The sequence below is a fragment of the Lutra lutra genome, chromosome 14 (assembly GCF_902655055.1).
Source record: "Lutra lutra chromosome 14, mLutLut1.2, whole genome shotgun sequence".
Classification (NCBI taxonomy): Eukaryota; Metazoa; Chordata; class Mammalia; order Carnivora; family Mustelidae; genus Lutra; species Lutra lutra.
The window spans coordinates 12168600-12184934 of NC_062291.1; the positions used below are offsets into that span (position 1 = coordinate 12168600).

At 42.1% G+C, this 16335-nt stretch overlaps 1 protein-coding gene across 6 annotated transcripts in view; it reads left to right on the forward strand.

The window, feature by feature from the left end:
• The window catches only part of CHRM3 (cholinergic receptor muscarinic 3), a 506410-nt gene that overhangs the window by 377456 nt on the left and 112619 nt on the right, over positions 1 to 16335 (forward strand). For 4 of the 6 annotated variants that reach the window (XM_047703265.1, XM_047703264.1, XM_047703263.1 and 1 more), the window contains one exon: positions 6761 to 6877. The exons of the other annotated variants lie outside the window; for them this stretch is intronic. In XM_047703265.1, coding sequence (XP_047559221.1) covers positions 6807 to 6877 — 71 coding nt within the window. In that variant the 5' untranslated portion in view covers positions 6761 to 6806. The remainder of the gene's footprint in view (positions 1 to 6760; positions 6878 to 16335) is intronic. 6 annotated transcript variants of the gene reach the window in all.

Below are 16335 nucleotides of genomic sequence, written 5' to 3' on the forward strand. Positions count from 1 at the left end.
GTAAGACAGTCAGCTTTCTAGGAGATGAAGGACTATCTATGAAACCATTTAAGATTTCTACCCAGATGGGAGGGATTTTTGCAACTTTCAAACCTTACCCAAAAGAATTCTCCTATGAAAAAAAAGACTTAAAAACACATATTATCTTTCATAGTATGAATGAAGAAGTGTCCCAAATCTCCTTAAACAGAAAATTCAATTCAATTTTAGCTCGTACCTAGAACTTCGTAGATGTCTGCACAAAGTCCCCGTTGCAGTCGTTCCCCTTACCACCACCTCCCCACCCCCCCGCCCAGCCCCCACCCCACCCCACCGCCTGTGTAACCATGGCAATACCTGGAGCACGTTTGCTCAAGATTTCTGTTTTCCGGTTTCAGGTGGAAGAAAGCATGGGGTGTTGTAATGGGCTGTTGTAAACAACAAATCGTGGACTAGATCATCTTATGGGATGAATAAACGTGCAGCATATTGCAACACTCATAGTATTATCTGTGGAAAATGGAGAGGAGAACTAGATTATCCCAGAGCAGAATTTGAGGAGAAGCAGCCTGAGGTTTAATGCTGCTGCTGTTAGTGAGCACAGAAGGGGGGGGAGAGTTTTTTGTGCAATACAGGTGAGTGTGTAAGAAGGGAAATCTGTAGGAAAGATTGACCTAGGGAGGGTGCCTTGTTGCAGCTTCTCAACCCTAAGAGGCTTTTAACTTGCAGAGGTATTTGTAGACCTCATGACCTAGCATACATGTTGTATGCATGTTGTAGTTCCAGAAGTCTGATCAGCTTTGCACAAAACTGTGTGTGCTTGTTTAATTTGTGAGCTTATTTATTTGTTTCCCCATTCATTTTGTTTGCATTGTCTTCTCTGTTGAAAAAGGCACCAGGTGATGATTGGCCTCTGTGGAGATTTCTCCTCTTCCCTCTATAACAGCATAGTAGAGTGGCTGAAAGCAGAGACCATGGAGCCAGACTCCCTGGGTTTATGCCTCAGTATTCTCATCTGTAAAATGGGGATAAAAATAATTTCTACCTTATAAAGTTGTTACAAAAGAATATGTGAATTAGTGATTTTAAAGTCCTTAAACAGAACCTAAAACAAAATATCCTGGGGCTTTCTGGGTGGCTCGGTCAGTTAAGTATCCAACTTTTGATCTCAGCGCAGGTCTTGATCTCAGGGTCATGAAATCAAACCCTGTGTCATCGCTGAGCATGGAGCATGCTTAAGATTCTCCCTTTCTTGGGGTGCCTGGGTGGCTCAGTGCGTTAAGCTTCTGTCTTCAGCTCGGGTCATGATCTCAGGATCCTGGGATCGAGCCCCACATTGGTCTCTCTGCTCAGCGGGGGGCCTGCTTCCCTCTCTCTTTGCCTGCCTCTCTGCCTGCTTGTGATCTCTTTCTCTGTCAGGTAAATAAATAAAATCTTTAAAAAAAAAAAAAAGATTCTCCCTCTCCCTCTGCCCTTCCCACCTCTCCCCAACCGCCGTTCACTTGTGCTCTCTCTGTCTCTCTGTAAAAAAAAAAAAAAAAGAAAGAAAGAAAGAAAGAAAAAAGACGTCTTAAGTAAAATTATTGCCAGTTATTAAGGAGATAATAATATAAAGGATTGCTCAATATACGCTTATCTCTCTTAACATTGCTACTCAGAACTAGATGCACGCTCTATATCTCACTTCCCCACAGCCCTGGGGCAGATAATAAGCCCTTTACACAATTTCAAGAAAGCAAGGGAGGAAAAAGAACAAAGGGAAGGCTGGAAAGAAGGACTCTGCCCCCAGAAAAGTATCTACTAACAGAGGTCCCTGCCAGGGGACTGCCCATACAGTGCCATATGAAATACTACAGCCTTTTCTAGAATACAAATAGTTATTAAATGAATGATTGTGAACAATGGATAAATAAAAGAGGGATAAACAAGAGCCCACCAAAAGAAAGCCAAGCTCCAGCAGTAACAGCATCTACGTAATATAAGAGAGACGGGTAAAGGAAAACCTTGTCCATCTTGATTTCAAATGAGAGCGTCTGATTTCAGAACGATGTTTGACAAAATGTTTCAAGGCAACGACGTTGGAAAAAAAATAATGGATTGCTTTAATAATGCAATGAGACAGATGTTATAGATCAGTCATTAACATTACAAGTAACAAGGGAAACGACATCAATTCCATAAAACTTTGTTCTGGATTGTTCTGTTTTGCAGTGGGATAGTTGGAATCAACTGAATTGCAGGGAAGACTTCAGGTAGAAGAAAGGTTAAATCCAGCACCGTTAAGTCAGTAAACAGTAAGCTCCAAATTTAGAAAAGACACACAAGTTTGGTGTAAAGGACTGAGGGGGAGGGGTGGTGCACGAAGGTGGAAAATACACAGGCTTCTGTTCCGTGAGCATACGGGCTGGAGGCTGGCAGTGATCTCCACCCTTCAGACACCAATTCAGCGCCCAAGAAACCAAGGAAACCACTTATTGGTAGAGAACTGGCTATATTCTGGGATTTACAAAAGACAGTAGCAACGAACTTAAATCCAGATCACTGAGAGGTTGCCTTTCTGGACACCCGTAGGATATGCCAATTTCTTTCCTTCCGGGGAACCTAAGAAGCACGGAGCTGGGTGTGACCCTTGGCCACCCACCCCAGTATTCTGCTTCACTGGGACACATTCAGCAAGACCATATCCTTAAACTCATAAGTATAGGGTTCTTCTCTCAGAATAGTCTACATCCCAGCATGTTCGGGATTTAGTCTCAAAACATAAAACGGATCTATGAGACCTGCTATGACATAAGCCACCCTGTGGAATTCTCTGTATTTTCAACCTTTACTGGTTGTTGAAGTCATGAGTGATAGAAGTTTACTATAGACGGGTAAGTGATACGTTTATTTATCCTCAGTTTACCTCTGACGTCTCCCAGGCATCACCTCCACAGCCTCTCCACAATGGCAGGTTTTAACAGCATCTGGTTCTGAAGTCCCATGTCTCGCCTGCCCACGCCTTTCTGATCTACAGACTTGCATCAGCTCCTCTTACACACTCGTCTTGGCAGATGAGAATTTAGACAAGCTTCTCAGGGCCCCCTGCCCTTCCCCATCTCCACCGCCTCTATCTGGCCCTTTACCAACAAGGAGGATTCTGGAAGGACAGCCACGGGCCCGCGCGTCCCTTGCTGTGAGGTGACGATTGTGGGCCGCTCGGTTTGCACACAGTGTTTTCCTGATAGCAGCTAGGCGATTTGGATTTGATTCAGAAATGACTTGGACATGACCCACACACGATCCTGTCATTCCTCTCCTTAGAGCCCCAATTATGGGGGATGCCAGATCCTATTCATTTTGGCCTTTTTTGTCCAACTTTTCCTTCCCTGATTATAAACACTTGCCATGACCATAAAAAGCCCTATCCTTAAAGGAGAGTCACTTATAGTGTCAGAAAGGTGATGTCTCTGACTCTGGGTCCATTCCCACTCTTATTGCTTCCAGGAGGAAGGATGAACATTATCTTCTCATCATTTGTCAGAAGGACGAGGGGACTATTTTTTTTGTCTTTGTGTTCAGCGTGATCACCTACTAATCCTAAGCAATCTCTACATATGGGTTTGTTTGTTTTGATTTGCTTATATGTTTAGGGACTGAATTAACTTGTCAGCAGGAAGGCCTTACACAAGTCATGTGACATGTGTCTCCTCCCTTGATAAATATTTGGGTGGGGGGGAACTACGTTATTTTTAATGTCTCTCCCAACTCCGGTTTTCAGTGATTTGGGTTCAGTCTTTTTCTCCTTCTATTGCTTACTAGATTTGCATACCAAATTGTTAATTAAAACCAAACGGCGTAGTGTCCTACAGTTGTCCAGCATCCCCATTGTGTCCTCCGTTCCCTTGTTTGCTGTCCAATTTGCCATCTGGCAGTTTGCTGACTTGGCGATATCTCCACCACCCGCGTGCCAGCTTTGCAACCTCTCGGCAAGGCTATGGCTCCTGCCGCACGATTTGAGGGTCTCAGAATAAACAGAACCCAGGGAGGCAGAGGAAAGCCTTTCAGTCTCTGCAGCGCAGTTGTTTCCCTTATAAGTCACACAACTCGAGGTCATCATCCCGTTGACCCACTACTATAGAGGAACCCCGTGACTTCATGTAGGGCTATCTCCTTGGTATAGTTCGGGCATTAGTGGGATGGGGGAACCTTATAAAACCTGGCTATTTGGCTTCTGACATTAAAATCTGAGCTATGAAGGCTGTATTATTTTAAAGGATTTTAGAATTTAGTTGAGATGAACATTTGAGGGCATGAACATAGAAAAATAAAGCACTTAAGCCCCTGGCTTTCTGCCTACCTTCCAAGAGACCACATAGATGGCTGGTTCTCTTCTCTTCCAGCCTTAGTGACTTCTCTGTGTCCCTCAGTCTCCTGGTCCTTGTTTACCTTTTTTCTTTTCTCTTCTTTTGGTGTGATACTTCTTTCTCGCCCTTTCTTCCTTCCTTCCCTTGTTCCTTCCTCTTTCCTTTATGATCTAACTTCTTATGATCTTGATATTCTGTGTTCTTCTCAGCTGGTTTTTGCCTTGGATGATGATTTCTCCTGATCCCACATGTATCACCTGAGACTGACCAGGGTTAACTAGCCACCATCACCAGTGGGTTATGGTTTTTATTTTCATCTTCATGGAAAGATTTACTTTGCAGATCCTTCCTGTTGGGGCACTTGTGATCCTTTCCTCTGCAAGGCAGGGAAATAGTCTCTTTCGGTACAATTATGTTTTTTTTTTTTTTTTAGATTTTTATTTATTTATTTGACAGACAGAGATCACAGGTAGGTAGAGAGGCAGCCGGAGAGAGAGGAAGGGAAGCAGGCTTCCTGCTGAGCAGAGAGCCCGATGCGGGGCTTGATCCCAGGACCCTGGGATCATGACCTGAGCCGAAGGCAGAGGCTTTAACCCACTGAGCCACCCAGGCGCCCCTCGGTACAATTATGTTTTAACAAATCCTGTCAAGTGCGCTTGTGGGTGCACTTGTGGGTCCAAGGGCTTTCACGGATCAACAAATCTGATATTTTAAATACCTTATCTCAGGTGACTTGTTTGAGTACACAGGCAACCCTTGAACATCACGGGGGTTGGGGCACCAACCCAAGAACAGTCGACATTCTGCACAGTACGACTTCGAACTCCCCCAAAACTTAACAACTGATAGCCTACTATTGGCTGTAATCTTTGCTAATAGCAAGGACAGTCAATTCATACATATTTTGTATGTTATATGTACTTTTTAAAGATTTTGTTTATTTATCTTAGAGAGAGAAAGCATGAGCAGGAGAGAGGGGCAGAGGGAGAGGCAGACTCCTGGCTGAGCAGGGAGTCGGGCACAGGGCTCCATCCCATGACCCTGAACCAAAGGTAGACGTTTAACCAACTGAGCCACCCAGGCACCCGTATGTTCTATGTATTTTATACTGTATTCTTCCAATAATGTAAGCTAGAGGAAAAAGAAAGTATTATTAATTAATATTCATTAATAAGTCATAATTATAAGGAAGAGAAAATACATTCACAGTACTGTCCTGTATTTATTGAAAAATATTCAACATATAAGTGGGCCCATGTAGTTCAAACCCATGTTGTTCGAGGGTCTACCGCAGTAATCCTGAAGGGGTTCATCAGCTGCACTTTGAACCCCTCTTCTGTTTCCCCTGCAATCACATCAACCTATTATTCTGCTGAGTCAATTTCATTTCTGGAAGACTGGGTGTCGCTTTAATCAAGATGCAGTCTGGCTTAGTTTTATTTTTTAAATGCTCAGTAAGAACACTTCCTCCCCCAGTTGTGTGTAGCTCAGTATATTCACATTTTCTGTCCACTGGCTGAGGCTAGAGAGGCAAAAGCAAATCGTAACTCTCACCAGCACTTGTGAGTACTATGTGCCAAGTACCATTCTAAACACTTGACGCATGTTACCTCATTTAATCCCCAGAACATTCCTGTGGGTAGACACTGTGATGAGCAAAACACACAGCGCTGTGGTGTCCACCAGCTGGAGGAGTCCACACTGCGCTGCCATGGAAGGCGAGGCAAGAGCCGAGTGAGCAGAATGTAGGAGTTTGGTGAGCAGGACGCCAGGTTGTGGGAAATCTCGTAGCTAAACCAGGGAGTCTGATGTCCTAGAGAGTCATTAAAAGACAATATGCGAGCAAATTCACTGACAAGGTGTGTCTTTGAGAAAGAGCACTCTGGCTTGACTGTGGAGGTGGTGAGCAGAAGACCCAGACAGAGGCAGGAAGACTCATTAGTGGGCGATGGCTATTACCCCAGGAGAAGGTCAGGAGAAGGTACACATCTAGGCTACTGGCTTTTGCAAATAGGTCAGTGATACCAATTCAGATAGGGAACGCACTAAGACCAGTGGGAAAGGAAAGACTGTGAGTTTAGATGTTGGATCTCTAGAGTCTGAAATGCCAGAGTCGTCATGTCGTGGTGTAGTCACCAGGCAGCTGAAGGGCTGTGTCTGGAATGTGAAGAGACAAGAGGTTCTGCCTCAGGGTGGCTGGTACTGACAAGGGGGGATGCAAGCAGTGGAGGAAAGCCACCCACAAGTGGAGTGAGAACTTCATGGGGCAGGTATAACAGATGCTGTGGAGAAGCTTGAGAGAAGTTTGTGAGGAGTAGAGCTCACCCGGAACAAATCAAGTCTTAGAAGCCAAGACCAGAGCTTCCGGTGGCAAGAGTGATCCAGAGAAGGTCATCAGATTGGGCATCTCAGAGGTCTTTGTGATCTTGAGATAGGTCAGTGGAGGGAAACACAACCCAGACTCTGTGTTTGTGCTGGCCCATGCAAGAGGATGTGGGAACAACTCTCTCTGACTCATCTTTTCATGAGCATGAACATGAGCATCAGCACAAGTGAGTTCAAATTGCAGCTCTGTCATTGACCAGCCTGCGCAACCTTAGGTAAGTGACAAGACACCTTACAACCGTGGCTTCTAATGTGTAAAGTTAATACTGGGTGTCTCAGAGAATATTTGGGGAATTAAATGTGCCAATATGTGTAAAAATATTTTACATATAAAATATGTTCTGTATTTATATGCTACAAATATACAAATATAGCACATATATATATTCATATATATAAATATATTTACATATATAAACTACATTGTAAATGAGAATAGTTGCCATTTTTATTGTAATTCTTAGATTGAATAATTAAATATTTTTCTTCTTCTGAATTCCAAGTAGGGCCAAAATTTTAATATTGGGAAATCAGACAACCACTGAGCTGTAGAAACTACACTTTTTTTATGTTTTTTATTCGGATGATCCTGAATGAAAGACTCTGCAGAGTATGTTAAAACACCAAAGAAGGATGAAATTTCATTCAATTTTAGAGTATATTTTATGCTATTTTAATTCTTTGAAAGGATATTGAATATGTATTAATTATGGTAGTCCTAGCTAATATAATTGATAAACTCCAAAACCTCCATGGAATAAAACAATATTAGCTTGTTGACCATCTATACGTTTTCTTTGGAGAAATGTCGTTCATGTCTCCTGCCCATTTTTTTAATTGGATGATCTGGTTTTTGGTGTTGAGTTATTTAAGCTCTTTGTATATTTTGGATACTAACCGTTTACTGGACGTGTCATTTGCAAATATCTTCTCCCATTCTAGGTTGCCTTTTAGTTTTGCTGTTTGTTCCCTACACTATGCAGAAGCTTTTTATTTTGATGTAGTCCCAGAAGTTTATTTTTGCTTTCTTTCTTTTCCTTAGCCTCAGAGTACGTATCTAGAAAAATGTTGTTGTGGTCAGTGTCAGAGAAATTATTGCCTATGCTCTTTTATGTGATGTTTATGGTTTCTGATCTCACATTTAGAAACTAATACATTTTGAATTTATTTTTCAAAAGATTTTATTTATTTATTTGACAGAGAGAGAGAGATCCAAGTAGGCAGAGAGGCAGGCAGAGAGAGAGGGGGAAGCAGGCTCCCCGCTGAGCAGAGAGCCCGATAGGGGGCTCGATCTCAGAACCATGGGATCATGACCTGAGCCGAAGGCAGAGGCTTTAACCCATTGAGCTACCCAAGCACCCTGAATTTATTTTTTTAAGAAAAAAATTTACCATGTAAATTTATGGTGTAAGAAAGTGGTTCCGTTTCATTCTTTTGCATGTAGCTGTCCAGTTTTCCCAACACCATTTGCTAAAGAGACTATTTTGTTCCCATTGTATATTCTTCCTCCTTTGTCAAAGATTAATTGATCATATAACTGGGTTTCTTTCTGGTCTTTCTGTTCTGCCCCACTGATCTTTGTGCCAATTATCATATTGTTTTGATTACTAAACATGTGTGATTGTAATATAACTTGAAGTCAAGAAAAGATGCTCAACATTACTCATCATCAGGGAAATGCAAATCAAAACCACAATGAGATATCACATCACACTTGTTAGAAAGGTTAGAATCAAAAACTGTTAATGAGGATGTAGAGGAAGGGGAAACTCATGCACTGTTGGTGGGAATGCAAACTGGTGCAGCCACTGGGAAAGACAGTGTGGAGATTCCTCAAAAGATTAAAAACAAAACTACCCTACACTCCAGGAATCACACATCTGGGTATTTACACAAAGAATACAAAAACACTAGTTTGAAGGGACGTTCACCCCACATTTATTACAGCATTATTTACAATAGCCAAACTCTGGAAACAGCCCCAAGTGTCCGTCAATAGATGAATGGATAAAAAGATGTGGGATGCATGGAATATTATTCAGCCAATAAAGGATGAAATTTTGCCACAGAGAGTATAATGCTAACCAAAATAAGCCAGAGAAAGACAAATGCCCTATGATTTCACTCATCTGTGGAATATAAGAAATAAAACAAATGAATGAAGGGGAAAGAGAGAGAGAGAGGCAAACCCCAATCAGATTCTAGGTGGGGGGATGTGTGAAATAGGTGATGGGGTTGGCGGAGTGTACTTGTTGTGATGAGCACTGAGTAATATATGGGATTGTTGAGTCACTATATTGTTCACCTGAAGCTAGTATAACGCTACATGTTAATTGCACTGAAATTAAAATATTTAAAAACAAATAAAAATTTAAAGACCTGAAAATTAAGATGCAATTCATGTCCCTCAAGGAAATGAAAATTACCTTTTAACAAACTAAAAGAAGAAGAAGAAGAGGAAGAGGAGGGGGAGGAGGAAGAAAGCAAGCTAGAAAAAGAACTGGTACTAGTTTTTATTTCGTTTATGCAAGAGTCTACTTTGGGTTTGCTGGGTCAAGTGTCTCTTCTCTGAGCAGTGGTTTGGTGATCATTCCCTCCTCTGGCTCCACCATGTTCAGATAGAGTGCCTCCTCTGCAGCCATTTGGAAGAGAGAGGGAGCACATACAACTGGTCGTGGGAGCATGCCGTGTGCAGGGCTTGCAGTGGTCCACGTTACTTCTGTGCATGTCTGCTGGTAGCACCCAGACCCTACCACATCAGGAAGGAGGCTAAAGAATGTCATCTGTATGCTGAGGAGGAGGAGAAAGTTCATTTGAAGATTAGCCAGTCAAGGCACAGTATGTAAGAAATATTTTTTTTTAAAAGATTTTATTTATTTATTTGACAGAGAGAAATCACAAGTAGGCAGAGAGGCAGGCAGAGAGAGAGGAGGAAGCAGGCTCCCTGCTGAGCAGAAAGCCCGATGTGGGGCTCGAACCCAGGACCTGGGATCATGACCTGAGCCGAAGGCAGCGGCTTAACCCACTGAGCCACCCAGGCGCCCCAAGAAATTTATTTATTTATTTATTTATTTATTTATTTATTTATTTGACAGAGAGAGTGAGAGAACACAAGCAGGGGGAGCAGCAGAGGGAGAAGGAGAAGCAGGCTCTCCACTGAGCAGGAGCCTGACATGGGGCTCAATCCCAAAACCCCAGGATCATGATCCAAGCCGAAGGCAGATGCTTAAACAACTGAGCCACCCAGGCCCCCGTAGTGCACATATTTTTACTGTTATTAACCAGAAGAAGCACCTTCCCAGCCACCTTGAGTAAATATGCAGTTCGTTCCATTTTAATCTTTTGAGGATTACCTAAGAAAATTCCTCCTCAGTCTTCTGAGGATTATTTACAATAAAAAACCCTTTCTTTAGCCTGGCAATTGTGTAAACCTAAACAGAGGCAAACACAAGGCTGTTAGTAGCAGAACTAAAAGTGGAAGACGAGTTCCCTGCCCTCTTGCAGACTACCAGTTCCTAAATCACATTAATCTGCCCAAGCACAGACACAGGAGAGCCAAGACCAGGCTTGTGCCTCCAAACACAGCTTTATTGACATGGAAGTCACACTTGGATCTCCTTCTACTCTGCAGTTATAGAAAAGGTGTGACTTCATGGCAAGAATTCTTAAAAATGTACAATGAAATGATTCACAGGCTATTGTTTTTAACTAGTAAAATTACACACACACACAATACAGGAAGATATCCACAGGGAGTCTCCCCTGAAGAAAAAAAATGGCTTGGGCGGCTGGATGGCTCAGTGGGTTAAGCCTCCGCGTTCACCTCAGCTCATGATCCCAGAGTCCTGGGATCAGGTCCGCATTGGGCTCTCTGCTCAGCAGGCAGCCTGCTTCTCCCTCTCCCTCTGTGCTCTCTCTCTTTCAAATGAATAAATTTTTTAAAATCTTCAAAAAAGGAAAAAATGGCCTGCCCCACAGTTTGTCAGGACGGGCAGATTTTCTGAAAAAGGGCAGGCCGAACAGCGTCAGTAACATCACTGAAGTTGTGCTGAAGTGAATGGATTGTGAGCAGCGAATACATCTGGGTGTCTGTGCCTCTTCAACCTCCACAGACGCGCTGCGGTTGGTGTCTCAGCGTTTCTAATCAATTTTTTTTTAAGATTTTATCTATTTATTTGAGAGAAATAGAGAGTGAAAGAGAGAGAGCATGAGAGGAGAGAGGTCAGCAAGAGAAGCAGACTCCCCATTGAGCATGGAGCCTGACGTGGGACTCCATCCCGGGACTCCAGGATCATGACCTGAGCCGAAGGCAGTTGCTTAAGCAACTGAGCCAACCAGGCACACCTAATCAACTTTATTTTTTGTTGTCTGAGATAATGATACACTTCCCTGGCCATCTAAAGGGTTGCTTCATTCTGGGAGATCACAAACCAAACAGAAGGCTCAGGGTCTTCTCTGCCAGCTCTGAGAGCTTCAGGAGAAAAAACCCACCGTGTTTCATTAGGTGCAGACACTATGTTTCATTATTTGCAGACAAAGATGGTGTGGAGGGAGGGAAACAGGTCCTCATGGGCTCAGGTAAGAGGGTCAAAGAGACTGGAGAGAAGCTTACGATGCAGTTGTGGGGGTGAGAAAGAGATGGGGCATAGGGATTCCAGAACCATCCGGGGTAGGAGGACAGAAGCAAGGAGGCCTATAATAGTGAACATGCATATCTATAAAAATCTGTATTTGGGGACGCCTGGGTGGCTCAGTTGGTTAAGCAGCTGCCTTCGGCTCAGGTCATGATCCCAGTGTCCTGGAATCGAGTCCCACATCGGGCTCCTTGCTCGGCAGGGAGCCTGCTTCTCCCTCCGCCTCTGCCTGCCTCTCTGTCTGCCTGTGCTCGCTCGCTCTCCCTCTCTCTCTGACAAATGAATAAAAAAAAAAAATCTAAAAATCTGTATTTGGTCTTGTAAACGGTACTCAGAAGACTGATTTTTAAAAAAGAAGAAGATGAAGAGTCCAGTGAGCGGGGCGGGCCCTTGGACAACTCCCTTCCCTGCGGTGAGTGTGGCCGCGGTCACTGTTCACCGGGAGGGTTATCTTCAGCCTCTGCCTCTCTAAGCTGCTTGGCCACTGGGGAGCAAAGCTAATAGGAAAAAAAATAATTATATTTTTTCCTGTGTCCCTCCCCTTTTTTTTTCTCCCTCTGATTTTTACTGCCAGTATCATAGAGGAGAAAATGCTCTGCTCTTTATTTATTTGTGTATTATTGACTATCTGCTATGTGCCAGGGATTGTACCAGACCCCAGGAAGGGATGATGAATAAGATAGAAGTCTCTGCCCACTGGGTGCTTTCAGTCTGTTCATCAAAAAGCTGCAGAGATGCAGAATTAATGTCCATACATCAGATAAGAAAGCCCATCTGCCAGGGTCCGGGCAAAGCCTTGGGACAGACAGACAAGAGGTCACTTCCTTTTCCCCTGTAAGTCCGACTCAGATCCTAAGAAACTTTCGATATCAACATGCGTTTTAATGTTCACAACTGGATGAGATCATTTTATAAGATTTTCTTTCTTTCAACAAACTGTAAATGAGATGACTTTCAAATTCATTGTTTCCCTGTTGTTTATAAGCTATCTGTTAAGACCGAAATGGGTCTGTATAAAGCTACAGGATGTTAGGAGTTGAATGGATTTTAGAGCTGGTGAACTTCAAGGCTCAGGTACAGAAACTGGCTCTTTCCACAGATGTTCTGGTGGTGAACCACAGAAGCAAATTTAACACTTAATACTTGGACCCTGGGCTTGAGGTCGGCTCACCAAGTTACAGTGTTGCTAGTGTCTTTGGTAAATTATGACCTGTTTAAGTGACAGAGCTGTGATTTGCATTTTACTGCAAGACCTAGCCTGTATTTGTAAATGGTCTAGCTGCAGAGGCCATTAGAGAGAAAATAACGATCTCTCATCATGCAAGTATCAATAGGAGGCAAACCCTGAGCTTGCTGGCTGTTCTTCCTGGCTAGAGAGAGTTTGGCCTCACCTCTCAGTTATTTTTTCTTAAAAACACTACACATGTGCTTTAGTCCTTTCTCAATATTAGTCACACACTTAGATATTTTCCCAACATTAGAACATGAATGAATTATGGAGCTTTCTTTAAAATCAGTAGCCATTCTGAATGATATTGGGGCATCGGTGTTTCAGTTCTTTAGGGATATTTCAGGATTGTTTATTTTAGTACAGTTCCATCTTTTGTTTCAAGAGATTAGGATTTTGTCTGTCCCTGGAAGAGTGCAAAGTAAAATTAAAATGGCCCGGAGCGCCTGGGTGGCTCCGTGGGTTGAGGCCTCTGCCTTCGGCTCAGGTCATGATCCCAGGGTCCTGGGATCGAGCCCCACGTCGGGCTCTCTGCTCAGCAGGGAGCCTGCTTCCCTCTCTCGCTCTCTGCCTGCCTCTCTGCCTACTTGTGATCTGTCTGTCAAATAAATAAATAAATAAATCTTAAAAAAAAAAAATTACAATGGCCCATAGTTTTTCATTGGGATGGAGCTCCCAGGAGGGTACTAGCAAGATCAGTGACCTTCCCTTGGAGGAGAATTACCTCTCATATTATCTACCAAGTTATCGTAATTCCAGAAAACAATGAGAGGGAGCAGGCCCACATTACAGACTTTTTAAAAACTGAATTTAAATTAGAAAAAAAGAAAGAAAAAAGAAAAACTGATGGTAAGCAGTGAGACCATAAATAAAAAGCAAAATGATTCCTAGAAACATGTAGAATGTTACTTAACTGCTCAGGCAAAAAAATTAGACAGATTAGCAGTCTTGTAGTGAACGCTGCTGTAGATGGCCTTATCTTTTGAGCTTCTAAGTGCGAAAACATTTCATCTGCTAGGATTAGGCAGAACTCTCTAATGGGGAGAATCTGGCATACCACCTCAGCTTTCTGAAGACTTTTGGGGAATTCCCACTTTATCACACCCTTCTGTGTTGGCAGCGAGCAGATGTGTGACTTTCAGGAAATAACAACACATACTTCTTCCTGGGCTCCCTCTTCCCCCCAATTGTTTAGGTCAGAAAATTTGTATTTTCTGTACAGCAAATACTTGTGAATGGAAAATACAGAGATCACAGTGAAACAAATTGTGTACCTGCTATTAGCTCTGACACCCAACTGAGGAAAATACAGAACACGCAGTAAAATAAAAGGCATACAATTTGTTGTAATGATGGCAGGTGTGTGGGTAGGGGAAAGTCTCACAAGCCTAGCACACACCTCAGAATTAACTTGAGTTTCGTCTCGCCCACTTAAAAGCTCGTTCCTTTTTGGTCTTTTTCCCTTGGGCTGACCTGTAATTTGTACTGGATTGATTGTGTGACCATTCTAGAACTCAAATGGGTGTTTTCAGTAGCATGCCAAGATTTCAGACAGTAGAGCAACGAGAGTGGTAGCCAAGGATGTGCTGTATACATTCCAGGCTTGGTTTCAATTAGCGCCTGGGGCTATGTGATACATTATCTCTTGTGTTTTTATTCTCCTACCAGGAAAATGTGGGAGTTGGGCTGTATGGATTCAGAGGTTTCGGCTTTAACTCTTTGCTTTTAGTTACCACTCTCTGAACAAGCAATAGTGTTTCTGTTTATTAATTTGCAAGTTTTATGAGCTATTAAGCCACTTCTAATATTAAGCGAGTAATTGATATTACATCGTTCTATCTCTGTTCCATCATTTTTTCATGAGTTTTATATTTCCAAGATGGGTTGCATCAATAAATTTAACAAGTCTTTTAAACAGCAGAATAGCCATTATGTTGGCCAGATAATGGAATTAAACTGCTGTCACATTTCTGTAAATATCCAATTCTGGATAATTTCCCAAGTAGTTTATATTATCCATACCTGAGGACAGATTATCAGTCCATTAGATAACTCACATTTGCAAACTAACTGTTGATATTCAAAATCTTTACATTATAGTACTGATCCATTTTTGCTGACATTGTATATATATTTTTTTCATAGGAGTATAGTTGCCACACAATGTTACATTAGTTTCAGGTGTTGGACATAATGATTCACAAGATTTTACATTATGCTGCACTCATCACAAGTGTAGCTACCATCTGTCACCATATAGCACGACTACAATAGCTTTGACTATGTTCCTTACACTGTGCCTTTTAGCCTGTGACTCATTCATTCCATAATTGGAAGGCTGTACCTCCCACTCCCCTTCCCCCATTTTGTTGATACCGCTACCCCCTTCCCTCTGGCCACCATCAGTTTGTTCTTCATTGTTACCTGTTTTATTCTGCTTTCTGTTTATTCATTTAGGTTTTTGTTTTGTTTTATGTTTACATTTTACATATGAGTGAAATCATATGGTATCTGTGTCTCTCATTCTGACTTATTTCACTTAGAATACCCTCTAGGTCCATCCATGTTGTTGAAAATGACACGATCTCTTCCTTTTTTATGACTCACACACACACTCCATTTATCTGCTGATGGACACTTGGGCTGTTTCCGTATCTTGGCTATTGTAAATAATGCTGCAGTAAGCACAGTAAACACAGGCGCATGCATCTTTTCAAATTAGTGTTTTTGTTTTCTTTGGGTAAATACTGAACAGTGGAATTACTGGATCATATGGTATTTCCATTTTTAATATTTTGAGGAATCTCCGTCCTGTTTCCCATGGTGGCTGCACCAGTTTGCACTCCCACCAACAACGCATGAGGGTTCCTCTTTCTCCACATCCTCACTTGTTCTGTTTTGTGTTTTTTATTTTAGCCATTCTGACAGGTGTGAGGATATCTCACTGTAGCTTTGATTTGCATTGCCCTGATGATCAGTGATGTTGAACCTCTTTTCTTGTGTCTCTGTCTGTCTTTGTTTGGAGAAATGTCTGTTCAGGTCTTCCGCCCATTTTCATTGGATTATTTGTGTTTGGGGTATCGAGTTGTATAACTTCTTTATATATTTTTGATATTAATCCCTTATCAGATATATCATTTACAAATATCTTCTCCCACTCTGTAGGTTGCCTTTTTGTTTTGTTGGTGGTTTCCATCACTGTGCAGAAGCTTTTTATTTTGATGTGGTCCTAATAGTTTATTTTTGCTTTTGTTTCCCTTGCCTCGGAGACATAGCTAGAAAAATGTTGCTACAACCAACATCAGAGAAATTATTACCTGTGCTCTCTTCTAGGATTTGTATAGTTTCAGGTCTTACATTTAGGTCTTCAATCCATTTTTAGTTTATTTTTGTGTGCGGTGTGAGAAAGTGGTCCTGTTTCATTCTTTTACGTCCAGCGGTGGTACTGGTTATTCAGAAGAGGGTAGAATTGTCTTTAATAATTATTTTGCCCTTTCTGTGTGAAAAACAAATGATTACCTTTGCTGCAGCAACCACATTTCTATTAACCAAGAGTTAAGAAAATATTAGCTTCTCTGGTGTTAACTTATATAAAATCCTATGGTTTGTCGCACTGTATTTTGAAAATGAGAGGATATAAAAAGTAAGTAGGAGATAATGGATATTTTCTGATGGTCTTTTTTTTTTTTAAGATTTTATTTATTTATTTGACAGACAGAGATCACAAGTAGGCAGAGAGGCAGGCAGAGAGAGAGAGGAGGAA